Raw genomic sequence first — 27,933 nt, 5'->3', positions numbered from 1 at the left:
AGAAGAGGGGGATTTAGCTGCAAAAACCCCTGGTAGGAGGTTTTAAACTCAAACCTCCCCCTGGTAGGGTTTTTTAAACTCGAACCCCCCTAGAAAGGGGTTTTAAACTAAAAACCCCCTGGTAGGGGTTTTTAAACAGAAAACCCCCTTGGCTGTGCTGTGGCAAGTGATGGTTTAGTATTAAAATCTCACCTAAAATAAACAAAATCAAATAAAAAAATCAGTCACTAAGTTCCGATCCCCCCCCAGGGGGGGATTTCATTTCGGGGGTGGGGGTGGGTTTGAACCCCAAGAACCCCCCCCCCCTGGCTACGCCCATGCTTAGATCTATTATAGTTTATTATTAGATTTACTTTTCAATGTCTAGACCTAATAATAAAATTGCGAATGATGTCTATAATGACTGATTATTTTTTTTTATAATAATAGGCCTACTAAATCTAGGTCTAGACTCTACTTAAATCTAGTCTAAAATAATGACTGTCTAAGACTCTAGATGATTGAGAAGTTCACATAGAGGTGTTTTTAATAATACGGCATGTCGGTACTCAGTGATAGATTGCCTAACTTTCAACTAATAATAAATTAACAATTAACGTTGAATTACAAGAAAAGTAATCATTTTTCCCGACATTGAAAAAAGGTGCCGGTACCTCGTACCGGTGCGTACCGTCACAAAAATATATGTATATCTCAATCTTCTTTCATTTAATTTTTATTTGCGGGGTTATTGCTACTTAATACATTGATACCGGATCGATTTAAATAGGGCCTAAGTATACAAGCAGGATTTCGAGCATTGGATAAATTTATTTTTGAAGTACAAAGTTTTATGGTAGAGGTAACATATTAGTTGTTTGAAGTTTGTAACTTCTTAAATTCAGGCTAAAAATATTGAAGCCTACATTTTTACACTCATTTCTAAACAATTAGAAGAGATGGACTGACTCATAGTGTAGCTTGTGTACATCTGCAAAAACACAAACTCAGTTAGACTTTCAAAACTATTAAAAGAAAATCTTAGTGATTATTTTTACTGTATAATTCTACTACTATTCCTTTTTAGAATTAGGATATAAATAAAAATTTGCCATATGACTTTATCTAACAGAAAAAAAATTAAACTTACGTCTATTTATGCGGTTATTTATAGTTACCTAGTAATATAAAATATATTGAACTAAAACGTACATTCATCATAATGCAGCCATGCGATTTTTCGTTTATAAACATAGCATTATTTAGGACCAATATTTTACAAAGGCTGCTTGGAGAAATCAGGTATACACATTAGGAGAAAAACGACCCCTTAACTCAAGAAAAATTTAAGAAACTAGAACAGACACAAAATAAACAGTGACATTCATAACAAAATAATATTCTAAATTGATTAGAGTAACACCTTGTTAAGTAATCATTTAAAGTTTAAAATCACTACAATTTTTTTCAACAATTATTTTGTGTATGAAATTGTGTATCGGAAAATGCCGGGTACATGAAATAAGCTAGTCCTTAAAAAACAACACAGATCTTGGGTAAAATACTCATCAAATAAAGTACTGTAAATGTGTAGTTTCACGCGCTAGTTTCAGGTCTTTTCTTTTTATAGCCTCTATCGGGTTATATCCCAACTACCCGTATTTTTGTGCAGAATTTTTTTCTCTATCAGGTACACTTAAAATTATAGCATAATAATGTCAGTTTAATTTGAAAAGAGAACTGAAAAATACAAAGATATATAGGGAAAAAAGCGACTTCCGACCCAAAACTTTTTAATCAAAGAAACGAAACGGACTAGTCCAACAAACCCTATTGTTTTGTAAAGAGTCAATCTCTTATTCAAATCCTCAAGGAAAAAAAACAACATTTCCGTACAAAAAATTAAAAAAAATATTTCTTTCGTTAGTGTACTATGCTTTAATATTTGCATTGCATTATTAATTGTTGTTTTAAATATGCCCATCTAATATGCATGCTAAATAGGTTTTTTGTCTTTAAAAAAGTCCATATGGAAACAGAATAAAGGTAGGGGATATTTTTTAATAATTTTTTTTAAAGGAATTGTTATTTTTTCTTGAGGCTTTGAATAAGAGATTGACCATTTACAGAACAATTTGATCAATTAGATACTCATTATAAGACATCAGTTAGGCCAGGTTCACATCTAACTTCACTTTCACCTATCCCTTAGGGATCTGTCAACATTTCTCCATCCTTCTCTGTCATTTGTCTTTAATTGAATTTCGTTATGATGTTCTTTCTAAAAATATTGAAACCTGCCTTTTTACCTGCCTGGGTGGACCACTTCTGATAGAATTTAATACCGATATTCTTCGGAAAATATTGAAACCTGCTTTTTTACCTGCCTGGGTGGACCACTTTGGGGGCCGATTTTGAGTTTGTGTTTTCACACAAACTGTCTTTGTAACCTTGTTTATTTTTTTGTTCTCTAAATAAAAAGAAAGATCATTTTTAGTTTAATTAATTGTAATAGTTTATCTCACCCCTTTTGAATGAAGTGAAATGACAATAGATCTATTCCTTTCTCTTTCTCTCTCTTGAATGAAAGAAAAAGGCTAGATCTTATTTAGATGATATTAGGATTGGTTTTGTTTTTTATTTAGTGGAAGTAGAAATGATGTAAGACAAGTTTAGAAAATTCACTTATGGCAAAAGAAATACTATACAGAAAGTCGTGATATTTTTAAAATGCTTTCTCATTAGAGAATAACATTACTTTCAACTGGGAATACAAATAAAAAAGGCATTGTGAAAGTGAATGTTTATTTTCTCACGGCAAGTCTGCCTTCAAGGATCTGGTTGAATACAAAGAACTGGAACACCTGAATGTGATTACATGCACACCACATTCTAAATTCCTATTTGCCCAAGTAGAGGGGCACATAGATCCTTGCAGACCTTGTTGTCACCACAGATACAGAATAGTCCGTTCACGTAGGCGTCGGGGTTAGAGAGCGTCGCCATGGAAATACAGTTATTTAAACATTGAACTTTTCCTGCCTGACAATACTCACAAACATTTATTTGTGGAACCACCACTGCAATAGAGAAGAACAAACATTTAAATAGTGTTGTAGGGAGGTGACTCTACTAAGGAGCAAAGTTTAATTTGGATTTAATTACACTTTATAATTCGAAGACGTAGACACAAACAGCGCTCCACAGCGGTTGTTGTCTTCCCTTGCTTATATAGTGTTCCCAAACTAGGTTTCTCCCATTTCTCGACCTGACTAGGAATATATGTTTAGTATATGGAACTTCCCACACCCGATACGGGCAAGTTCTCGTATTTGGTCGAAGCTAGATATATTTGTAAACAACGTATTCTTCAAGAATAACGCCTTGATGCATAATTATGATTGTCTTCTGGGGTTCTATTTGTTATACATAACTTTTTTAAAAATTCAAATCTTGAGATTCTGACGCGTAGGCCTACATTACGTGAGTCACGTGACTTTACCCCTACATTGACCCCTTCCTTTCCTCAAAAGAACGTCTCCAGCAGCCCGTCCCACTCTCCTCAGTGTTGTTTCCCGCTCCTGTTGAAATAAATGTAAGGGGTCGTTCGTAAATGACGTCACTCTCTTGGGGGAGGAGGGTTGAGAAAATGTGACACTTTGTAACAAGGGGGAAAGGGGGGGGGGTTAGCGATTTTTTGTCGTCACAAATTTAAAATTCAGAAAAAAAACACAAAGAAAATACTTTTTTTTATCTTCAAAAATCTTTGAAAAATAATAACATTTTTAGGTACATGAACTTCTCAGGTAATGTTATTCTCTAAAAAGCATTGAAAATATAGAGATATTTCAGTCTTGTTTGAGGAGTTCAACTGAAAACATCATGTTAGCACTGCCGACTGAGAATGTCACGTTGTTCTTCTCAAGAAATACTAAATCTCTAGCCTGAAAACATCAAATGGAGAAATAAATTCAATTCAATATATTTATCAAAAGATCAGCTGTGACATCGCATAAAGGACTTGAATTCATCAACGAACATTCAACAACACACAGAGGTTAACGAGTGAAACATCCGCAGGAACTTTCAATTATTTCTCGCTATAGTTTCTGTAACGAATTTGTCCGATTTGAATTATTCTGTTCATTTCGCTTCATTTTGCCGAGATCGCCAAAATTCTCTTTCTATCGCCCGGACTTTCGAAGAGGTCACACGTCATTTTTCATCGCTCGAAAATTATTATAATTTTCACGAATTTTATTTTGTGACTTGACGCAGAGGGGGAAGGTGGGGTCTGAGATTTTGTGATACTTTGTGACAGGGAAGAGGGGGGGGTCAAAAAAGGTCATTTTTGCGTGACGTTATTTACGAACGACCCCTAAGCAGGATCCTAGAAACCGAAAATGAAACAAGAGGTAGATTACTGTGTTAATCATGAACATTCCTAATATAGAGAGATTACAATAGTTTTTGACATGTTGCAAAGGTTTTGTGTTAAATCAGTAGTTATTTATTTTATTTTATTTTTTTTTTATTTCAAATGGTCTTCTAGTGAATGTTAATAATATTTGCAGCCACCGTTTGAAGGATTTCGTAATTTTGTGTAAAAAGCAAAAAAAAAAAACAACAAAAAAACATAAATGAATAAGTAATAAAGAGTATTAATTAAAAACAACAACGTCAGAATGAACAAAGTGTGTGTGTGAGAAAGCATTCACTGACTTCAGGGAATGTGTGTGCAGGGAATGTGTGTGTAAGCTTATTTGAAACAATCGTAAGAAAGTGAGATATATTAAGCATCTCAATGATCGGCTAACTCAAGGGACTGTACTATTGTAGGATGAGTTTCAGAGATAAAGTCTTACATAGGCTCCAGAAGAAGGTTATAGAGCCCATCGTCAAGGGAAGTAACTGCGTTGTAGATTATAGGCTGTTGTCAAGCTTAATAAAAGCTTGTCTTCGTCCATCATTCATCGACAAAAACACCACAATACATTGAAATAGGTTTATCTACAAAGTGTATTCTATTTTTCTTACTAAAGAATAACGTGCCCTAGTTGAACTATTAATTAACTTACATAAAGTAACATAAAGTTACATAAGTAAACAATACTCTTACAAAGTTACAAACCTACCCCATGACAAAGTCTAGTATATAAACTAAAATTGTGTCAGATTCCAATACATTAACTTATAGTGTGTCCGATAGATTCCAGTACATAGACTTACATTGAGACAGACAAAGTCCAGCACAGAAGGTGACCAATAGGAACAAGATTTTCATCTTGATGTTCGAGCTTTTGATGTCCAAACAAAGAGTTACCTGTACAACAAACAACTTTAAGATCATGTGTAGTCTCTGCTATCTACACCATTCTGTTTCTTATCTTCTACCACTGAAACGTAAGAACCAAATCTTTGACAATTTACTGTAAAACAAAATATGACATGACACTGCAGACTCAGGAGACAAGTTTTGAACTTTCCTTGAGGAATGAATATATATTACGTCCTAGCACCAGAATCCTGCAGGACAGCAGGTCATGACGTCGGGCAGTATTCGAACTCGAATCTATCGTGATGTCTGAAACGCATGGCATACGACACTTAGACTTACTTACTTAGGTCCTCCCGCGCCGTTCGGCGCATTGGGCGGCAAGCTGTCTCCATAATGATCTGTCACTGGCAATGTCTGAAGCCTCTTCCCATCTGGTGTCCACTGTTCTGAGGTCCTCCATGAAGGTGTGTCGCCAGGTAATACGAGGACGTCCCTGTTTGCGCTTTCCTCGTTTTGGCTTCCATGTTATCGCAACTCTTGGTGTGCGTAATTCATTTTGACGTAGAACATGACCCGCAAACCTCATGCGACGCTCAGTCACAACCTCACTAAGTGTTCGACTCCCAGTTCGGCAAAGGATTTCCTTGTTTGAGATCCGGTCTGTGTAACTGACTCCCAAAATCCGTCTCAGCCATCTCTGTTGAGCCACATTTAGTCTTTTCTCAATTTTGACAGATGACTTCCATGTCTCACATGCATATGTAGCAGTTGGAATGACGATTGTGTTGAGAAGGTGTATTTTTGTCTCGAGTCCAATGGCTTGGCTAGTCCAAATAGGCTGCAGCCTTTGGAAAATGCTCCCTGCCTTTCCTATTCGGCACGCTACATCATGGTAAGCATCTCCATCATTTGTTATGATGCTGCCAAGGTACGTGAACTTGTCCAGCTCTTCAAGCTTTGACTCGCCAAGTCTGACGGGGACACCCTTTGCCTTATATCCCACTCGCATAATTTTAGTCTTATCCAAGTTTATGCGGAGGCCAATTTTGGGTGCCTCTCTGTCTAGGCTCTCCGTCATTTCTTGAATGCATTTATTTGTAGCCCCGAGTAGTGCAACATCATCAGCAAAGTCCAAGTCCGTCAATCGGAGTTGTTCATGCCATGGAATACCAAAGGCAGTCTGGTTCATTGCTCTCCTCATTATGTAGTCGATGGCTAGGAGGAAAAGGAAGGGAGATAAGATGCACCCCTGTCTCACACCTGTCTCGATTGTAAAAAACTCTGTTGTTCCCTCTTCTGTTTTAATGCAGCAACTAGACTGACTGTAAAGGTGTCGTAGGATCTGGACGAATTTTTCTGGGATACCGTAATCTCTAACTATTTTCCATAGTGATTCTCGGTGGACACTATCAAACGCTTTTTTGAAGTCCACAAAACTGATCGTTAGCCGTTGTTGGTACTCAAGACTTTGTTCTATGATATTTCGTAAAACGAAAATCTGCTCTGTACATGATCTGCCTCTTCGGAAACCTGCTTGTTCTTCTCTGAGCCTTTCATCTACATACTGTTGAAGCCGTCTCAACAAAACAGTGCTGAAAACTTTGCCTGGGACAGAGAGGAGAGTAATGCCCCTCCAGTTGTTACAGTCTGCCAAGTTGCCCTTTTTTGGAAGCTTTACAATCACTCCCTTTTGCCAGTCCTCTGGGACTTTTGAAGTTCGCCAACAGAGATTTAAGAGATCAGTCATACGACACTACCGAATCAGAAACCCCATTGGGAGCTAACCATGCTGAGAATTAATCCGTTAGAGCACGTGAAAGGAAGCGAGCAGTGAGTTTTAAGGTCGCCTTAAACACTAACACTACCAGGCGGATAGATAAATAGATCTACTTTTTTGTGCGCCAATACCGTGCAGACAAAAACTCTTTTACCTTTCTCATTGAATCAGCTCCGTAAGACATAATATTGCACATTATTGTTACCGTGAAACAAAATAATACTTGAACGGGTGTAAAAACTGTCTTATTTTATCTTATCTTAATAAATGCAGACGTTATTTCCAAAAAAAAAAAAAAGAAGAAGATGATTACGTCCTATGCGTATTCCTAGTTCAATCTAGTCATGTCTAGATCTAGAGGTATGCAAAAACATCAGCGAAACTAAGTTATCGCTTGGACACAGGACAGACTCATAACAAGAGCAGGTAAAACCACACTGCCCTTTTCAAGACGTGCAATTTTCACGTCATTGCTTCTCTAAATAAAAACACAAAATAAAACATCACATGCACATACTTCAGAACCAGAACAAAGACAAATGTACTTTACGTGGATGATATTTTGCTATAAATACGAAAACAGACACAAACGGTATACACTTGTTCTTTACTCTTTGAGACTCTGTTCAACCTTTCCTTTATTGAATAGATTGTCAGGACACTATTCTAGTACGAAGACGTTACTGAATTAAGTGTCAGGACACTATTACTTGTAGAAAGTAGTTATAGGACTTTTCGTTAAGTAGGCCTACATTAAAATTGACTAAATGTCTTTTTGTAATGGAACATTCAGTAAGTTGGAATATTAACTTGTCACATTTAGTGGTAAATTTAGTACATTTAATTCTAGCGAGTCTTCAGTTTACATTTAATTTTAGAAGGAATTGAGGAAATTTTAAAAGTAGCTAAATAAATATATGTTTAAATTTAATGTACATTTCAAATCATGCTTAATAAATAAACACACACACACACAAATGTAAGTAATTGGAATGATTTTATTATTGAACTTGTGATTTGTATCTATCACGTTATTTCCCAACTCCATCACACTGATTAGCGGTCAGACATTCAATGGACTCGGGGTCGCTGATGCCGCAGATACAGTTGTTTGTGACGACGGCTGGTCTGACACAAAATGTACATAACCTGTTGAACCCTTGGGGGCAAAGGTCACAGAAAGAAAACTGACCTGAAAGACGAAGAAAGAAACGTGTTTTGATATGTCTACGTCAATCAACCAATCAATCAATCAATCAATCAATCTATCTATCTGTCTGTCTGTCTATCTATCTATCTATCTATCTATCTATCTATCTATCTGTCTGTCTCTCTCTATCTGTCTGTCTATCTATCTATCTATCTATCTATCTATCTATCTATCTATCTATCTATCTATCTATCTATCTATCTATCTATCTATCTATCTATCTGTCTGTCTCTCTCTCTCTATCTGTCTGTCTGTCTATCTATCTATCTATCTATTTATCTATCTATCTATCTATCTATCTATCTATCTATCTATGTAAGTTTATCTCTGTATAAACATAAAATTTATCATTAAATTAACATTGTCTTGAAGTTATTTATCTATCGCACATCGACTATCAATTAGTCCTTGAATAATCAATCTACATACTTTTACCTTGACTTAAAGTACTGGTCATTGCCACCACACTCAGAACAAATATAAGACGCATTATTGACTATAATCACTTTGGATTTTAAAGTCAAGAATGTCAATTTGTTTTTCAGATCACTTACAACAGAAACCAGGTCCAGAAACAAATCCGAGAAAAAAAAATCCTTAAAAGTCTTATCTTTAAAAAAAAAACAGGTCTGCTTGAAAAACTAGAAATGGAGAGTGCAAGAGAGCGAGAGAGAAAGAGAAAGAGAGAGAAACAGAGAGAGAGAGAGAGAGAAAGTGAAAGTCTATATATAAAGAGAATGCCACTGAACACTGCACATAATCGAGCCACTGTTGTATTCTATTTTGTGATGTGTCTTTCAGCTCGTTGAGACTAATGTTTTGTAACATCTGTTTAATTGACTCTATTCATTCTTTACTTAAGATTATTTTAGCCCTTCTCAACTGAATAGTATGCTGACAAAAATAATTACAATTATAACAATATACTGAGATATAAAGTAATGTTTCTTCCTAGATTTTGAGTACATTTTAGAGACCCCCAAAAGGGGGAATAGCTGAGTTTTGTGTGGTCTGTCTGTCCATCCTTCCGTTCAGAAACTGTAGAAGAAAATGAAAATCGGACATCGGACATCGTGATATTTTGGATCTTTTAAAGTTCTGAACCATTTAATTTTTAAAATTAACTATGCAAGCAGATTTAAAAAAAACAAAAAAAAAACACTTTTGAATGAAAAACTTCAGGGAATGCAAGTTTTTTAAAAAGGTCATAGACTTCTTCATTAATAACTCATACATAGATTCGCGCATTAATACAAACAATTTGCATCTACGGTTACACTGGGAAAAGTATCAATGGGCCATTATAAAATATATTCTCCATTTATTAACTAACTCATTGAATGAGTTACCGATTCAAATGTTGTTTAAAAAATACAACAACACTGATACGAACTTGCTTAAGTTGTAAGTTTATAACAAGAAAACATTTTTTTAAAATTCTTTTTAAAAAACAAAGCTTTTATAAAGTGTCATTGTATTAATTAGTTTGGATCAGTCAGGTAATTAAATTTGTAATAGATCTGGACTATTCTAGACTAATGTTAAAAAAGCATTTATAAATATAAAAATAAAAAGGGGTCAAACCTTCTCAGGCTTCTCAAGCCAACACAGTAACCACGCTGCTAATAGAGAGCTTATGAACATAACATATATATATTGAGAGAGAGCGAGAGAGAGAGAGAGAGAGAGAGAGAGAGAGAATGGATACTAATATAAATATAAAAAAAAAAGTACTTAATTTTTTTTTTTTTTATTTGTTTTTGTTGCTGGTTCTTTTATTTATTCAAATCAAATGTCGATTAAAACATTACTTGTTTATATTTTTGTCTTTTGCAATTTAAACAATTAAAAAGAAAACAAATCGAAATGTTTCAAAAGATTATTATCTGCATTTTGTAGGCAATATCAAACACATTGTAGCGTTAAGATCTCTATTTTTTCTAATATACAGATTTCTTCAAATATCTGATTATAATATTACGCCAATGTGTTTAGTAAGTTCAAATTAAAATCAGTCAATAACATGGTCAATAAAGACAGCATTCAGTATTGTGACATTCTATTTAAAAGTTTGTTGGTCGACATCTGTCTGGAGTCAGTGTTGGCAGTCTTATAATCATGGTGCTATTAATCTGGTCACCAAAATGGACTTCACTGTCTGTAGTGGTAACCGACACCGCTACAGTTCAGTTTTGTCTCCAAAGCTCCACTGTGGATATGATTTCCACTCAATCCAACGCAGTGGATTAATGCTCCACTGCTCCCTGGGCATGTGCAGGTAGTGTACGTTATCTTTGTTCTGTCAAAAGTTTTATTAAATTGGCCGACTTTGATGGAAGTCCTCCACTTACCGATGCTGACCTGTTTGGGACCTCCATGAGGATGTGACACAATAAACATGAATTTGTTTCCAAGTTTTCTCGCAAACTTGTTTCCGACTTTCTTGAAGAGACGCCCACAACGTACTTCCGTCTTGAACAGCTTCTCTCCCAGCGCCATATCACACGTCTCATATTTTAACATACACTTATCTCTCTCCACGTTGGCCTCGACTTCACTGACTCTGTCAAAACTGACCACAGGACACGCCTTCTCATCGTAAAACAATCTGCATGTGGTGGCCGCGGCCTCGGCCTCATCAAAAACCACATGTGTGGCCGTGTGGACATAGATTTCCCACCAAACATTGGAAGGCTGCTCTGAGGATTGACATTTTTTACAAGGGCAAGTTTTGTACATTGTCTCTAGTTTACTTCCAGAGACAATGTTAGAATTACTTCCATGTGCATCCTGGCCTGTTCCCTCTATGTACTTATGTATCGTAAGTTCCCCAGTGCCTGTTCTAATTACGCTCTCTGTCGTATCACAAAAAGGATAAGGTTTCTTGGTGCCAGGCCAAAATTGTGGCCTGTTTGGGCTAACTTTTTTGACAGCTAATCTGACTGTTAGGTCAGCAGTCGCTATGATGTATTCGTACAGATTAATGTCACGGTATCCTTTTGGTAAGTCTGTTACTTGAAATCTTGAAACAGGAATAAAATTGGCATGGCCTGGATTCTTACGACATTGATCTATAAGTGTATGGACATCAGCTGCTTCCACTTTCAACACTTCTGTTTCGTGATTAACTGTAGAATACAATGGGTGACAAGAAGTGAAAGTAGACTGGACATTGGCTCTAAATAGCTAGCTATTGTCTATATTGCTGACGTACAGACTACAAGAAGCAATGATTAACTAAGTTTTGTTTTAAATGTATATGATCCGTTTTCGATTGTAGCAAGCAGTAGCTTCTATTATGTAGTGGACGCAAGTGATATTTCATGATACTTCTTTTGCGTTTGTTTAGTTTATATATTGGCTTAGATTAATTCTCTCTATCTTTGTTTTAATATCGCCCCAACATTCATCCATATTACTTCTTCTTCTATCTTTCCATGTTACTGTAACTTTGTGCTTAAATAATGTAATTCCATGTTACTGTAACTTTGTGCCTAACTAATGTAATTCCATGTTACTGTAACTTTGTGCTTACATAATGTAATTCCATGTTACTGTAACTTTGTGCTTACATAATGTAATTCCATGTTACTGTAACTTAGTGCTTAAATAATGTAATTCCATGTTACTGTAACTTAGTGCTTAAATAATGTAATTCCATGTTACTGTAAGCTTAAATAATGTAATTCCATGTTACTGTAACTTTGTGCTTAAATAACGTAATTCCATGTTACTGTAACTTAGTGCTTAAATGATGTAATTCCATGTTACTGTAACTTAGTGCTTAAATAATGTAATTCCATGTTACTGTAACATTGTGCCTAACTAATGTAATTCCATGTTACTGTAACTTAGTGCTTGAATAATGTAATTCCATGTTACTGTAAGCTTAAATAATGTAATTCCATGTTACTGTAACTTTGTGCTTAAATAACGTAATTCCATGTTACTGTAACTTAGTGCTTAAATAGTGTAATTCCATATTACTGTAACTTTGTGCTTAAATAATGTAATTCCATGTTACTGTAACTTAGTGCTTAAATAATGTAATTCCATGTTACTGTAACTTAGTGCTTAAATAATGTAATTCCATGTTACTGTAAGCTTAAATAATGTAATTCCATGTTACTGTAACTTTGTGCTTAAATAATGTAATTCCATGTTACTGTAACTTAGTGCTTAAATAATGTAATTCCATGTTACTGTAAGCTTAAATAATGTAATTCCATGTTACTGTAACTTTGTGCTTAAATAACGTAATTCCATGTTACTGTAACTTAGTGCTTAAATGATGTAATTCCATGTTACTGTAACTTAGTGCTTAAATAATGTAATTCCATGTTACTGTAACTTAGTGCTTTAATAACGTAATTCCATGTTACTGTAACTTAGTGCTTAAATAATGTAATTCCATGTTACTGTAACTTAGTGCTTAAATAATGTAATTCCATGTTACTGTAACTTAGTGCTTAAATAACGTAATTCCATGTTACTGTAACTTAGTGCTTAAATAACGTAATTCCATGTTACTGTAACTTAGTGCTTAAATAATGTAATTCCATGTTACTGTAACTTAGTGCTTAAATAACGTAATTCCATGTTACTGTAACTTAGTGCTTAAATAATGTAATTCCATGTTACTGTAACTTAGTGCTTAAATAATGTAATTCCATGTTACTGTAACTTAGTGCTTAAATAATGTAACTCCATGTTACTGTAACTTAGTGCTTAAATAATGTAATTCCATGTTACTGTAACTTAGTGCTTTAATAACGTAATTCCATGTTACTGTAACTTAGTGCTTAAATAATGTAATTCCATGTTACTGTAACTTAGTGCTTAAATAATGTAATTCCATGTTACTGTAACTTAGTGCTTAAATAACGTAATTCCATGTTACTCCGTGCCCCCCTCCTTTCCCCCTTCTCCCTGAGAGAGAATCTTTGTTAAGCGAATGTATAGATCTAGTACACCTTTTAATATTCTAACAATGAGTATTTAGATCTAGACTAAGAAAATGCGCAAAAATTTCCTGAACATTAAGTTATTAAACTCTTGAATCAATCTATTACCGAACGCGATAGTCCTTTTAAGAACGCGATAGTCCTTTCAAAATCGATATCGGATGTAGACCTAGATTTAGTCTCTAGCCAAATTTAGATTCCTTTATTTTTTACATAGAAAATGATAACGGTCAAACTAGAGTTTTCCCCGTGTGGCCAACGAGCTAGTATTTTTTTCCATAGTGATATACATCCAGGGCCGGTCTTAACAGTTGCGGGGCCCTATGCGAAACGGATTGCGCGAGGCCCATTCTTGGTAGGAATAAGCATAATGTCAAAATTAAGATTTTGTATTAGAAAATACATTCGTCTTTACAATACATTTTTATTAAATGAAGGCTGACAATGCGGTTTTTGTCTATCGCGCGTAGGATTGGCAATCCCAAAATGACAACTTTGTCTATTTTTCAGGAGATTTTTATGAGTTTTCAGGAGATTTTAACAATTTCAGGAGATCTCTGGGACCGTTTCATCTATTTTGCAATTTATGGAGATTTCCAGGAGGCCCTAGAAAATCAGGAGGCCACGGAAACCCTGTTATTATATATAACTTATAACGGTTTTTCTTTAATAATTTACACCTAGAGTTAGCGCGGGGCCTATGAAAGTGCGGGACCCACTGCCGCCGCATAGGTTGCAGTGGCCTAAGGCCGGCCCTGTATACATCAACGGTTAAATTCAGAGTAAAATCGTTTGAGCCGTATTTGAGATTAGTATCCACCCTCCATGAAGGAGTGACTTGAATAGAGGTATTACTTATAAACAGCAGATTATTGTGTTACAATGTAATGTGAAAATACTCAATGGTAGATTTACATTATTAGAACGTTAAGAAAAAGTAAAATACCCAGAGAGCTATATATAGAAATCTAATGTTTTAAAACGTACCAACTAGATTCTTGATATCAAAGGAGTTTCTCTGTTGAGTGGAGAAATGTCAATAATAATGAAACGATATACCATCAGTCATCTAACAGTTTTAGAGTGTAGAGAATAGTGTCAAGTAACTCATGGCACGTATACGAGTGTGTAATGTAGCTTGTGAGACGTGGCTATACTAAATAAGACTATCTGATAACTTTAATTTGGTTTGAAACGACAAATTTGTCAAAGTAATTCGCGTAAACCTTATCTATCTATCTATCTATCTATCTATCTATCTATCTATCTATCTATCTATCTATCTATCTATCTATCTATATTTTAAAGTTTTATAGGTGAAAAAATGCTTAATTTAGAATATAGTTTAATTATTACTTTTTAAATTTAAATGATAGAAAAAAATATTTCCTTAAAACTGATCAGTGTTCCGCGAAATATTCAGAATGTGCAAAATGTTCCGTTAACACTAATTTATATATATAGTACAAAACAGTACGTCTTGAAGGTAATAAGAAACTTTAGTGTCACAGATTATTGGTCTATATTATCTGTAGCCAGTTTTCTCGAAACAAACATTTTATTTAAAAAAAAAAAGCTTAGTTCCATTATTGCCAGCTTAACAAATTTAATTGACAATCGATTGACTAGAAGAGAGATAGATAGATAGATAGATAGATAGATATATAGATAGATAGATAGAGAGAGAGAGAGAGAGATAGAGAGAGAGAAAGAGAGAAAGAGAGAGAGAGAGAGAGAGCGCTTCTGTATTTTAGAAGAAAAGGTTATTACGATAAAGATCTAAAATACAGACGTTACTTCAAAAAAAGAACATAGACCTAATTACGTCCTACGGGTGTCCATAGGTCATTCTAGTCATGTATGTTAATCAACGAGTAAAATTCTACCAAGTCATTAATTTTCCTGGCTTACTCAGTCAACCCATTCCATGCTCTAATAGCACTAGGGAAGAAGGAGTACTTGTACTAATTTGTCCTAGCATATTGAACTAAAAATGTGCATTTATCTTTGAGTCTTTCTGAGCATTTTTATCCCGGATATGTATTAAAATATTATTTTTTTTAAACAAAAACATTTTTAATTGAATATAAACTGTAACAAGTGGTCAGTCCTTCTGCGCCATGTAAAGTCCATCCGATGATTTCAACGCAAAAAGACAGTAAACTAATGTTGGGTTTTCTAACATTTTTCTTTTTCTTCAAGGACCTCATGTAACTTTAAAATATCAGAACCAAATATTGTGTTTTATTTACCTTAGTCAAGACAGCATCTGAAGACAATAACGAGCCCATTGTAGCATTTTAAAACAGGATTTCGTTGCATGAATCTAAAGATTAGTTTGCAGCATCAACTTCAATCATTGCAGATCTAGATAAGAATTAACCAGAAAAACTTTTTTAGAGACCTTATAACTTATATTTTGTTTTTCTTTATAATGACTGAATGTTAGAAAAACATTTGAACATTTTTTAACCCCTTCTACCTCCTTTCCGCCCGAGACAAAAATCTTGGTTTTAAGCGAATGTATCAATCACAGACCTATATATATTATACCGACACTGGAAAACAAAGATAAATTCGAATACGATCGTTATGTAGGCCTATTTGTAAGGGAATTCTCCCTGTTCCTTGAAAAATCTTTACTTTGAAAATTTAATTTGAAAAAGTATAAATACAAACTAGAGTTTTCCCAATATGGCCAACGAACTAGTATTTTTTTTTCTCAGCAATATACGGTAACTGTTAGACATCTTGGAAAATCGTTGAAGCCATTTTTGGGATCCTTGACGAGGTTCCAACCAGGTTTCTGCATGAAGTTCTGACTTCAATAAAGGTAATGTAAAAAAGAAACCTAGAGTTACTACCTTTCTTTATGTCCGACTCTTGATGTCTTATTCTTTGTATACACGAGTCTGTCCTATTTACTGTCCGATATTTTGTATACACGAGTCTGTACTCTTTACTGTCCGATACTTTGTTTACACGAGTCTGTCCTATTTACTGTCCGATACTTTGTATACACGAGTCTGTCCTATTTACTGTCCGATACTTTGTATACACGAGTCTGTCCTATGTACTGTCCGATACTTTGTATACACGAGTCTGTCCTATGTACTGTCCGATACTTTGTATACTTGAGTCTGTCCTATTTACTGTCCGATACTTTGTTTACACGAGTCTGTCTTATGTACTGTCCGATACTTTGTATACTTGAGTCTGTCCTATTTACTGTCCGATACTTTGTTTACACTAGTCTGTCTTATTTACTGTCCGATACTTTGTTTACACGAGTCTGTCCTATTTACTGTCCGATACTTTGTATACTTGAGTCTGTCCTATTTACTGTCCGATACTTTGTTTACACGAGTCTGTCCTATTTACTGTCCGATACTTTGTATACTTGAGTCTGTCCTATTTACTGTCCGATACTTTGTATACACGAGTCTGTTCTATTTACTGTCCGATACTTTGTATACTTGAGTCTGTCCTATTTACTGTCCGATACTTTGTATCCACGAGTCTGTCCTATGTACTGTCCGATACTTTGTATACTTGAGTCTGTCCTATTTACTGTCCGATACTTTGTATCCACGAGTCTGTCCTATTTACTGTCCGATACTTTGTTTACACGAGTCTGTCCTATTTACTGTCCGATACTTTGTATACACGAGTCTGTCCTATTTACTGTCCGATACTTTGTATACTTGAGTCTGTCCTATTTACTGTCCGATACTTTGTTTACACGAGTCTGTCCTATTTACTGTCCGATACTTTGTATACTTGAGTCTGTCCTATTTACTGTCCGATACTTTGTATACACGAGTCTGTCCTATTTACTGTCCGATACTTTGTATACTTGAGTCTGTCCTATTTACTGTCCGATACTTTGTATCCACGAGTCTGTCCTATGTACTGTCCGATACTTTGTATACTTGAGTCTGTCCTATTTACTGTCCGATACTTTGTATCCACGAGTCTGTCCTATTTACTGTCCGATACTTTGTTTACACGAGTCTGTCCTATTTACTGTCCGATACTTTGTTTACACGAGTCTGTCCTATTTACTGTCCGATACTTTGTATACTTGAGTCTGTCCTATTTACTGTCCGATACTTTGTTTACACGAGTCTGTCCTATTTACTGTCCGATACTTTGTATACTTGAGTCTGTCCTATTTACTGTCCGATACTTTGTATACTTGAGTCTGTCCTATGTACTGTCCGATACTTTGTATACTTGAGCTTTTCTAATTGTCGCTTAGTGTGCATTACATGGACGTATTTATGATTCTTATTTCATGCCCCCCCCCTCTCACCAGGCCTGACCAGCCCCCCCCCTCACCATGCCTGACCAGCCCCCCCCCTCTTACCATGCCTGACCAGCCCCCCCCCTCTCACCATGCCTGTCCAGCCCCCCCCCCTCTCACCATGCCTGACCAGCCCCCCCCCCTCTCACCATGCCTGACCAGCCCCCCCCCCTCTCACCATGCCTGAACAGCCCCCCCCCTCTCACCATGCCTGACCAGCCCCCCTCTCACCAGGCCTGTCCAGCCCCCCCCCCTCTCACCATGCCTGACCAGCCCCCCCCTCTCACCATGCCTGACCAGCCCCCCCCCCTCTCACCATGCCTGACCAGCCCCCCCCCCTCTCACCGTGCCTGAACAGCCCCCCCCCCCTCACCATGCCTGACCAACCTCCCCCCTCTCACCATGCCTGACCACAGCTGAGAATCTCCGAATAGGTGGTTCGCCTTGGTCCTGAACATGTGGCCGTTGCAACCCGTCTTGGTACTTTTCCGCCCCTGGTCGGTGACCTTAGTCTAGAAGGCCTTTCAGTGGTGCCATGTAAACACTATGAATGTTGGATGCTGACTGCAGAGCTAGAGAGGAGGATCCTCGCAATGGAATTGAGAGGCTACAGAAAGATCCTAGATATCACATACAAAGACCGCATCAAAAATGATGGATTAAACGCTTGGCTTCCTAACCGAGGGGTCCCGGGTTCTAATCCTGGCAATGACTGTCATTTTTAATTTCTTAGATCTAGATCTAATTGATATGAAATAACACATTCTATAATTGACACAGACTCTATTAAAACTCTATTTGATGAAGAATTTAATCAATACGTGATGTAAAGGACACTAGAGTCAATTAGTTATGGAATGAGAACTACTTTGTATGAAATAAATTGGGTCAAAATATTTATAAAATCGTTACCTAAAGGTGAATCCTTTCTTCACTTCATGGCTTCTGTGTAGATTTAAGAAATCTAGACAAATCAATGACATCGAAACATGTTTTGTGCTCTAGACTAGTCACTAGTATTTAAGAATCCCCAACAGTTCTTGCTAAATAACGGAAAATCCCGCTAGCAAAAGCGTTATAGATCTAGGGGGAAAACCTGTGAATGGACTAAAGGTGAACTTTTGAGTGTGGCTAACTATTTGATTGAACAGCAATGCCATATATGTGACACGTCAAATGTGTTAATTTGTATCGATCAGTTTATTATTGCTTTGGATAGCACGTCCTGTAACACAGTAACCGTAACAAGATACACGTGACCCGGGCTCAGGAATACGACAATAGGCTCCGAGTGTTAAAAACAAATAAAAAAAATTCGAGTCTCCATGCATGTATCTGTATATTACGATCGATTTAGGCAGGGTCGGCCTTAGGCCGATTTGACCGATTGCTCCAATATGGGCCCCACGCCTGGCAGGAGCTCCGCAATTTACATTAAGCATATGACTATCAGTCATGGCTTTGACATATTTAGTGTATCGTATGATTGGCGGTAACTTTATTAGACATAATTCATTGGACTAAAATCTATTGTAAACATGCGTAGGAAGCAACTCAAACGAAATAGATGCCAGTGGGTTACCTAAAGTCACGTCAATTGTACGATACACTCAATAGGTAAACCCTTTAAATCCTACATCTTTAAAAGCCTGTGAAAAGAGCCATGCCTAGATCGAAGGCCTTAATCAGGTCAATTAACACAATGTACAAAGGCATTTATTTTTCTCTGCAACTATTCCTGAAGTTGACGGATGGAGAAAATCATGTCGATCTTGGATCTCGCACTGTGATTCTGGATAGACCCGATTAGCGAATTTCTGTAGCCTGGGAAGTATCACTCGAGCAAAGACTTTGCCTACAATACTTAGGAGAGAAATTCCCTTGTGATTGTTGCAGTCGCTTCTGTCACCTTTGTTCTTGTGTTCTTGTAGACGTTGGCTTAGTGTAGTTTCAGAAAATCGGGGGGGGGGGGGGGGCGGGGGCAATTATCCAAGCGCTTTGCCGGCAGCCATGTTGTCTATGGCTTTGTTGAGCTCCACAAGGGTGGGGGGGGGGGTTACTTTATTCAACTCCTTCATTGTGGGTAGTTCACTGGAAGTAGTGTATACGTAATGATGCGCTTAACAACCATTACCACCTCTGGCGTTATCAACCAGTAGTCAAGACAAGAATGCTGCTGGATTTATTGGCTCTGATTTATAGGACATTAAAATATTACTTTATTTTGGAGCCCTGAGATGTCATTTTCTTTGAGTCAGGTAGTTTCGTGTGGTGCAGTTTGCAGAGAGCCTGAATATATAGGGAGTAGCTACAATCGGTGTCAGAAGTGGGATGTCCTATGGCTCCTCTAAAACTGATGGGGGCGAACTTGAAAGAACTGAGACAAGAAGACGGAAACACTTCGAAAGAAACGAAACTCTAGAAGCACGCCACCTGGCGGAAGAAGATGAAGATTCGAACACGCACTCATGATATTGTAATGTAATGTGCTATTCTTTATTTGATTAAATATTCAAAGCAAGCAGCCTTACTTTACTTTGTTCTTGTTGTACTGTGTGTGAGTAAGATCTATCTACTATAGACATTTTGAATAAACGAACTCGCAGATAAAATCTTGGAAATTCAACTTTTTTTAATCTAACATTCATTAGCTATTAAGAGAAAATAAATCGCTCTGTAAGTTGTATAAAAGAGGTTTGGGTTTGTTTGTTTTTTTATAAGTATTTTTTTAATGTTTTTCTTATTTCTGGTAAAATTGCTTGGGTATTAAAATACACATTTTAAGAACCACTTGCTTTAACTCGATTTAATTGGTTGAGATCATTTCGCTGAATCGCTTTGAGCCACACGTAACAAAACGTATAAACAATCTTGAACTCTGGGTTTAGTTTTAGGGGTTCTTTATTTTTTGAAAGGAAAAGATTATTCAGAATTCACATCATATAGATCTAAGCGTTCTGATTTTACTAACTTAATTTATCATTTTATTTGCCGACACCGTCACAGATGGAAACTGCAAGACACTCTGGAGACTGTGGGTCACTGATGCCACAAAAACAGTTTCTTTTCACAATTTGAGGCTTGATACACAATGAGCACAGTCTGTTCAGCTCTGGGTTGCAGCTAGCACAGAAATCAAACTGACCTGAAATGTAGGGATGTGCTGACTCAATTCTATTCTTCTGTTTTGTGAGTTTAAAAAAAAATTACGCCTTTCAGACCTAGCAATTAATAGAGCAGATCATGTAAAGATCATGTAAAGATCATCAGTTTCAATGCAACAATTTAACGAGGGTGTATTGTGTCCAGCACAATGACCAACCGCCCTTCCTTTTCCCAAACTAATGTGAGTTTAACAAACTCGACTATGTCAACTACTGCAGTGACGTAGCTAGGGTGGGAGAGGGGGGGGGAGAATGAGAAAATTTCCGCGGCCCCTACTTGAGGAGGGCCCCGAAATGAGTTTTTTTACATTAAATATTAAATATTACGCAAAATGCAGGGACCCCCAAAGAGGTCAAGCTCCCCGGGCCCCCTAATGATGGCGAATTCCTAGCTATGCCACTGGACTATTGCTTTTTTACACTGCATTTTGCTGTTATTGTTGTGTTTGGTCCACGAAACAAAAAGACTTTTAAAACCAATACTTTAGACACTTCATGCATATATCATGGAAAGAGAAAAGCACAAAAGCTGAAAAGCTGGGTGTGTGCGTGTGTTTCTATGGTGACGGTGAGAAGAAGTTAGCGATTGGTTGATGGCTATGCCGTGTGAAAGATGCAAGATAAGCGTCATTGTCGTCAGCTGTCTTGTGTAGGCCAGACGACTGCAGAACACCTGAGTGAAAAGACGTGTTTTGAAGTGAGTTAGATTTTCTTCAAAATACCATTTTATATTATTACTAAAGTCAACTACCTGTATTTCATCTAAAGCTAAATTAGTCTATATTGTAATAAAAATAATAATTACTATAGTTCATAAAGAAGTTATTTCAAGGTTTTACAAATTAAAATTAAAATACGCCTACAGCGGTTTAGTTGTCTAACAGCAGTTTGGTGCTACAAGTCAAAGACTGTCTACAACAGCCTCCCAATGTTACTTAGGTTCTTGATTTGCTATAGCACCCCCACTCCCAAACCTTAGAGAGGACGCCTCATCAAAGTTTTTGATTTGCTATAGCTCGTAATAATGTACAGTTTATCAAAACTTCTGTATTCTCTCTCCACCGGATACACCAGTAAGATTTATGAAAACCTCCGCTAGCACTTCTCTATTGTTTGTTCTGAGTCTACACAATATACACATAGGTAAATCTAGAGAGATATGTGGCAATGTTTATGTAAACTGTTACCTTGACATAGAATACAGGTAAGCGCCAAGACAGCCAGTATTAATATGAACTTCATATTGAATTATACCTTCAGTTAATTTAAGTCTCTCTATATCCTTGAATACAATCTATTAAATAACAATTATTTCACCAAGTCCTTTTATTTATATTCTTACAGCAACTAGGAGCAGATCAATGTTAAAATACTACCAAAGGTGAAAGTCTTATCTTTCAATGCACGATCTGAATGACTTCATTTTTTTTCTCCACAACAGGCTTGAGTTTTCTCAATATGCAGTCAAACGTTGACCAACAGAGGAATTGATTTAAATATGTTCTGGTTAGTCCTTCTCTACCTTCTAAAAAATACTACACAGCTAAGCAACGTATTATGTATTTTTTTAAACCCTTTTTTTTAACTATCCCTTTAGTCTGTTGGACCGTTGGGGCACGACGCAAGATTTGTCGACCGTCTTTCTCCATTTCTCTCTGTCTTTTGCTTTAGTTAGAACCTCTTTCAGTGGCAGGCTCGTCCATTCTTTTATGTTGTCTTCCATTCGCTTTCTCTGTCTGTCTTCTTCTTTTTCTTGGTACTGTTCCATGAAGGAAGGTCTTTGAGAGCACCGAAGATCTTGTAATATGGCCATAGATTTTTAGCTTGTTTTTTTTTTTTACGATAGTTAGTAGGTCATCATGGGGTCCAAACGCTGCACTAACCCTGTCTCTAATCTCTGGGTTTGTGATGCGGTCTTTAAATGTAATACCTAGGATCTTTCTATAACATCTCAATCCATTGCTAGGATCCTCCTCTCTAGCTCAGCAGTCACAAGCATATAAAAATGTGGCCATGACCAGGGAGCGCGTCAGTCTGATTTTGGTGTCAAGGGTTATGCATTTGTCTTTCCATATTATTTTAAGTTTTAAAAGGGCTGCTGTGGACTGTGCAATTCGGGCTAGTAGTTCAGGTTTCGTTCCCTCATCTGAGACAATAGATCCAAGGTATTTGAAACTACTGACACTAGTCACGCTTTTAACCTCCAATACTGATGCCCCTTTTAAAGCCCTGTTGGCTATTGGTCATAATTTTGTTGTTGTTGTTTTTTTCGGCATTTATTTGCATATCAACTTTTTATACATAGACCAGCGAAAGGGAGAAAATGTACCATGTAAATGTTCTGATTTAAGTGTTAAGTTTTTAAGTTTCATTAGATTAAATTTCAAAACACAAGTTACTGGTAATTAAAAAAAAAAAGTAATTGCCTTGGAAAGACTTTATATTTATTTTGTGCATAGTTTTCATAAAACATTTAATTGATAGAGATTTGAAAAAACAAAAAGAAACAGCAACAAATAATTCATTTGAAAACAAAACTCCTGTAATATATATATAATGGCATCAGCTCTGCAAAGAAGCCTGCGCTTTATTCATGCCCTGCTAAATTACCATAAAAGTTATTATCAGTAGTACGTTAAATCTTACAGCTTAGATTTATAGGTTAGAGCATATCAACAAATATCTTTTATTGAAAACATTCTTTTCAGTTCAAAAAATTTTTTTTGCAAGAAATCAAACGAAGGATTGTGTAACAAAAATATTTATGCACTTTTTATGTGTGCTATTTTTGTTTTCTAATTCCATGAGATTTTAAACTGAGACGAGTTGAAAATGTTCTCAGTATAGATACAGAACTTTGCATGAAGGTTGCTAGATGTGTTATCCAGACTATGCAATGTATTGACGGAAAATTTCGCACGAAGTTATATGCGCTGTCCACCATATTTAAACAAGAGAGAGAGAGAGGGGGGGGACTTTTTTCTCACTATCCTGTCTCCTTTGTCTGTCTTTCTAGGTATTTTATTAGTTGTTCATTTGTGTGAAGATTATGGTTTAAAGTTTTATGTATAATTGTTACTTTACTTTTAAGTCTCCCTATCCTGAAGAGTTTCTAAATTTCTAAAATTCTAAATTTCTTTCCTAGTAGAGCATGGAATGGGTTGCCTAAGTCAACCAGGAAAACCAATGACTTGGCAGAATTTAAGTCATTGATTAACATGACTAAATTGACCTAGGGACACGCGTAAAACGTAATCTTTTTTTTTTGAAGTAACGTCTGTATTTCATAAGATAAGATGAAATATACTAAGATATGACCAGCACAACTTCCAACCACCTGTAGCCTAACTACTAATCTCGGCTGCCTCGCACAGGTGGAGGTTATGCAGCTTTATATCAGACTGTCAATAATTGAATTCATTAACCTAAAGATATGAGAGGTACAAAAATGGTTGCAATGTCCGTTGAACACAACCAACTTTAAAATCAAAGCGAGCAGTTTTATCCCTACGAAACAATAAGCAAAATATTTTTACAAAATACTTTAAAAAAAACAAATCTTATCTAAGGGGGTGAAAAAGCAAAAACACTTCCATACCTCTCCACACTGCAAGGTTTAACTCCCTTTGCCATAGAAAACAAAATTGATTAATTATTACAAAATGATCAACTTCTTGTCTAAATTTTTCAATTAGTTCATATGTTGTCATCGATAAGGAAAAATTGTGTCAGTATCATGCTAGAGAACCATTAGTCTAAGGGAGATAACCAAAAGAAGTAAAACTGGGGAGGTCAAATAAGAGTATCCCACGCAATGGTACGTTACCATAAGAGACGTGGACATTTGGGACGGGTGAACACATGAATCGATTTTTATCCTAATTTCAAATGGTTGTGATCAAATATCTTCAAGTTGATACTGGCGAGGGTGGAATCAAATCAGCCACATCGCTTGAAATATTTAACCTCCCACCCTTATACCGACATAATATAATACATTAGGATACAATGACCCACCATTGATATCTGGGACACAATTTAAAACACCATGATATATGTGATACAAATTAACACACCATGAGGTAATATCGTACACAAGGATACTGCAGGACACACAGTGATGCTGTTTAGATCAGATCTTTAAGACTAACAAAGGAAACAACATTTGTAAACTGTCATTATATACACTTGAACGTAATCAGAAATGTGTTGATATCTACAATAACGTTCCTAAACACTAGAGACTACACCGAACACTCCCTAGAGGCAGACACCAAAGCTTCCCTACAGACAGCCCCCTAACACTCGCTAAGAGACAGCACCCAAAACTTGCCTTCAGATGGTTTCCCGAAATTTCCAGGGGCAGCCCCCTCCCCCCAAATTCCCCTAGAGACATTCCCCATAGAGACAGCCCCCAACAATCCCCTAGAGTCTAGAGACAGCCCGTCAACACTCCATAACACTCCCCTTATGACGACCCCCTCTCCCAAACTATCCCCTAGAGACGCCGCCCCCCCAGCACGCTTAGTCCTATACACTTCCATTATTGGTGGCTGTCATTTTTTTTTACGTTGGAACTTTTCCCAGAGATGACTTTCTGTATGGCTTGTCTAAACTTGGTGCTCGAGCTGGACTTCCTTGGGCGCCCATCTCTTGCTTGTTTGGAACGTCGCCAAGTGGCATGGAGGTCAATGAAGATATCTACAACCTGGGAACAGAATTGTTATATTATATACATCAACTGGTAGTTCAAATAATAATATCGGTAATTGCTTCTTGAATTAAATATAAAGACCTTGTTTGTAATCGTTCAAATATATACAGTCTTGGTGATTCTAATCTTGGGCGTATTCTATTCCAGATTTATTAGATAATATAGACGATGTAAATGAAAATTATAATCTTTAGTACTTTATCAAATACAAAATTCTCCTCAACAAAATAGCATTCATTCTTTCTGCTCTCTGTCTATCTCTTTACGTTATCACATGGAAGTAAATCATTGGCGCAGCACCATTTGTCTAAAGGAAATTTACATCAAAGGCTGTTACTAAGGCATGAAAGTCAATACAACCTACGGGCTTTCACTTTATCGTGTAAACATCAGCGACCATTTCAAATAAATATTTTGAAACCTTTCCAGGAACTCAGCGTAAGTTATGTTAACAAAGGGAAGACAACTACAATAATTATCTGACTTTTCTTGCGCTCTGTTGGCACTTCAGCCCAAATCTAGGAAAACCCCAATTTAAGAAACTGATCTGGCGCAGCGGCTGTACTATTTTTTACCTGTGAAAAGTTCTCTTTAAATAGACCACACACACATAAACAATTTTAAATGTTTACATTTATTTGTTATAACCATCATTAAGTAGGATGTTTTAAAGGAATCTTAAAGAGAAAATGTGAAAAGTATTAGTGTATGGTATGTATATACGAAACAGAGAAGAACAATGATAAGAGTAGGAAAGAGAAAGACTAGGGTATTTCTGTGAATGTTACCGTGATCGCTTTCTAAATGCTTTTTATGAAAAAAAAAGTTGTACGACTTGACTTTGAACTTGAGGGCTCAAGCTTCCTCATTCCAATACACTAACCACTGTGCCATTGAAGTGCTTATGAAAATAGAAGGTTTTATAGTTATCCACTGTTAGTTTCAAACTCGACGACCTACCTAATTCTCTACACAAAGTATAAAGAGGATTAATTCAACTTATACCACCACATAAGTTAAGTACAATATCTTTCCCTTGTTCGAGATACCAAACAAAATAACTAATTACCGTAGTTAGTTAACTAATTGGTCATTTGTTTAAAAATTAATTCTTGTTTTGTCAGATACACAAAATAATTGTGCAAAGTTTCAACTTGATCCAAGAATGGCTGAGGGAGAAATAACGTGTACAATTATTTTGTTTACAAGAGACAGAGTGAGTGTGTCAAATCTTTGTTAAAATAGAATCAGAAATAAAGAAGGGGTGAAATAAAGAAGAATAACGAGATGTAACTTTTTGTACCTGAGGTAACTGATTCCACTCGCAAGCTGAGACTTCATAAAACTTACAACCTATATCGTCTGCTAACTCTTGACCTTGTGAGGTCGTGACCTGTCTGTCGTACACAAGGTCATTCTTGTTGCCGACTAGGACACAGAAATAAACATTTTGTCTTTTGGCAGCCTCCAAGAGATGTCTCAAATTTTGCACTTCCTTAAAACTGATTTCTTCGGTAATGGAATAGACCAAAACAAAGCAATCTCCCCAGAGAGCGTAGCCTTCATTCCAACATGACTGAGTCTGAAATATTACATAGGGCCACAAGAAGAGAAATACTTTACAATCTTTCAAATTTGAATAATAATTTTAACTGATAAAGAGACTACATTGAATTTTGTTTCTCTTAAAACGAAGCTCGACCATGGCAGTGCCAGAGAATGAATACTTGTTTGTTTTTAATAATAATACTAAAACACAACATCGTCATCACTAGACCTTACGTTTTCTCTCTGTCGTCAGAATGACCTTCAGTCGCCAAACGACAACGGATTAGCTCATAGAAATGAGATGAATGCCTGGACATTAGCTGTGGCCCACACCCCCAGGGCTTACTCCCGAAGCCTTCCCCATGTATGGGTTTAGCTGCAAGGCAGCAGGGGTTTGAATTCAGAGTTTCTAGGTGGTTAGCCAACCAAGGCTAACGAGACCCTCCTGCCCGAAGCTCACTGGTTTAGGTGCCAGTTACTCGCCTTTGCCCCTTCTACTATAAGTGATAACTGTTCGACCGGGCCCTATATGAGAGCCACAAGTCAAGGCCAGGAGTTAGAAAATGTGGTCAGAGGCTATTTGAGACGCTTGACATAGGAAGCATTTTATAGGTATACAAAGTGACTAATCTATTTTTCATCATTATCAGCATCATCATCATAATAATAATAGTGTATTTGTTTAATGTCTTATTTTTTCAAATTTAAAATAGGCAGCACCAAATGAGCCAAGACTTTTGTATCTTATTTTAGAGCAATATTAATGTTGAATTTCAGAGAAAGCGATTCGCTATCCAAAAATAAAAACAAAGGAATATGGGAGTTACATGCTCGTTCGATGCTGCTGTAGTTGGTAGATAAATGTTCTTTGAAATAATCTTCACCTGAGTAATGTATTAGTTATCTTTCTTTTGTTGTCTGTTTTTTTTTTCTGTGTGTGAACGATATTTAGAAAGCCAATTGATCTCTGAGAGGATCTCATAGCCAAATTAA

General features: G+C 36.4%; 2 protein-coding genes and 3 long non-coding RNA genes across 7 annotated transcripts in view; all 5 read right to left on the bottom strand.

Moving 5' to 3' along the window:
* Positions 1-2,767: 2,767 nt before the first annotated feature.
* LOC106060544 (uncharacterized) lies at positions 2,768-5,531 on the bottom strand. Its single transcript, XR_008778737.1, has 2 exons — positions 5,209-5,531; positions 2,768-3,059 (listed from the first exon to the last, which is right to left on the bottom strand). It is a non-coding gene; the product is annotated as an uncharacterized LOC106060544 (long non-coding RNA).
* A 2,483-nt stretch (positions 5,532-8,014) lies between these two features.
* On the bottom strand, positions 8,015-9,204 carry LOC106060543 (uncharacterized). The gene is made up of 2 exons (XR_001216453.2): positions 8,680-9,204; positions 8,015-8,226 (listed from the first exon to the last, which is right to left on the bottom strand). It is a non-coding gene; the product is annotated as an uncharacterized LOC106060543 (long non-coding RNA).
* Positions 9,205-9,637: 433 nt separating this feature from the next.
* Positions 9,638-18,584, bottom strand: LOC106060542 (uncharacterized). The gene is made up of 4 exons (XM_013218456.2): positions 18,427-18,584; positions 15,461-15,575; positions 14,196-14,226; positions 9,638-11,372 (listed from the first exon to the last, which is right to left on the bottom strand). The coding sequence occupies exons 2-4, from the start codon at positions 15,497-15,499 to the stop codon at positions 10,396-10,398; spliced, it is 1,047 nt and encodes a 348-aa protein (XP_013073910.2). The 5' UTR covers positions 15,500-15,575; positions 18,427-18,584; the 3' UTR covers positions 9,638-10,395.
* A 1,813-nt stretch (positions 18,585-20,397) lies between these two features.
* LOC106060557 (uncharacterized) lies at positions 20,398-22,206 on the bottom strand. Its single transcript, XR_001216457.2, has 2 exons — positions 21,866-22,206; positions 20,398-20,659 (listed from the first exon to the last, which is right to left on the bottom strand). It is a non-coding gene; the product is annotated as an uncharacterized LOC106060557 (long non-coding RNA).
* An 898-nt stretch (positions 22,207-23,104) lies between these two features.
* LOC106060541 (ras-related and estrogen-regulated growth inhibitor-like) overlaps positions 23,105-27,933 on the bottom strand; it is a 42,475-nt gene continuing 37,646 nt past the window's right edge. For all 3 annotated transcript variants that reach the window (XM_056033192.1, XM_056033191.1, XM_013218453.2), the window contains 2 exons: positions 26,696-26,974; positions 23,105-25,386 (listed from right to left, as the gene is read on the bottom strand). In XM_056033192.1, coding sequence (XP_055889167.1) covers positions 25,222-25,386; positions 26,696-26,974 — 444 coding nt within the window. In that variant the 3' untranslated portion in view covers positions 23,105-25,221. The remainder of the gene's footprint in view (positions 25,387-26,695; positions 26,975-27,933) is intronic.

The sequence above is a fragment of the Biomphalaria glabrata genome, chromosome 6, assembly GCF_947242115.1.
Source record: "Biomphalaria glabrata chromosome 6, xgBioGlab47.1, whole genome shotgun sequence".
Taxonomy (NCBI): domain Eukaryota; kingdom Metazoa; phylum Mollusca; class Gastropoda; family Planorbidae; genus Biomphalaria; species Biomphalaria glabrata.
The sequence above is the reverse complement of the archived record's forward strand: the minus strand, read 5'-3'. Positions and strand labels throughout refer to the sequence as shown.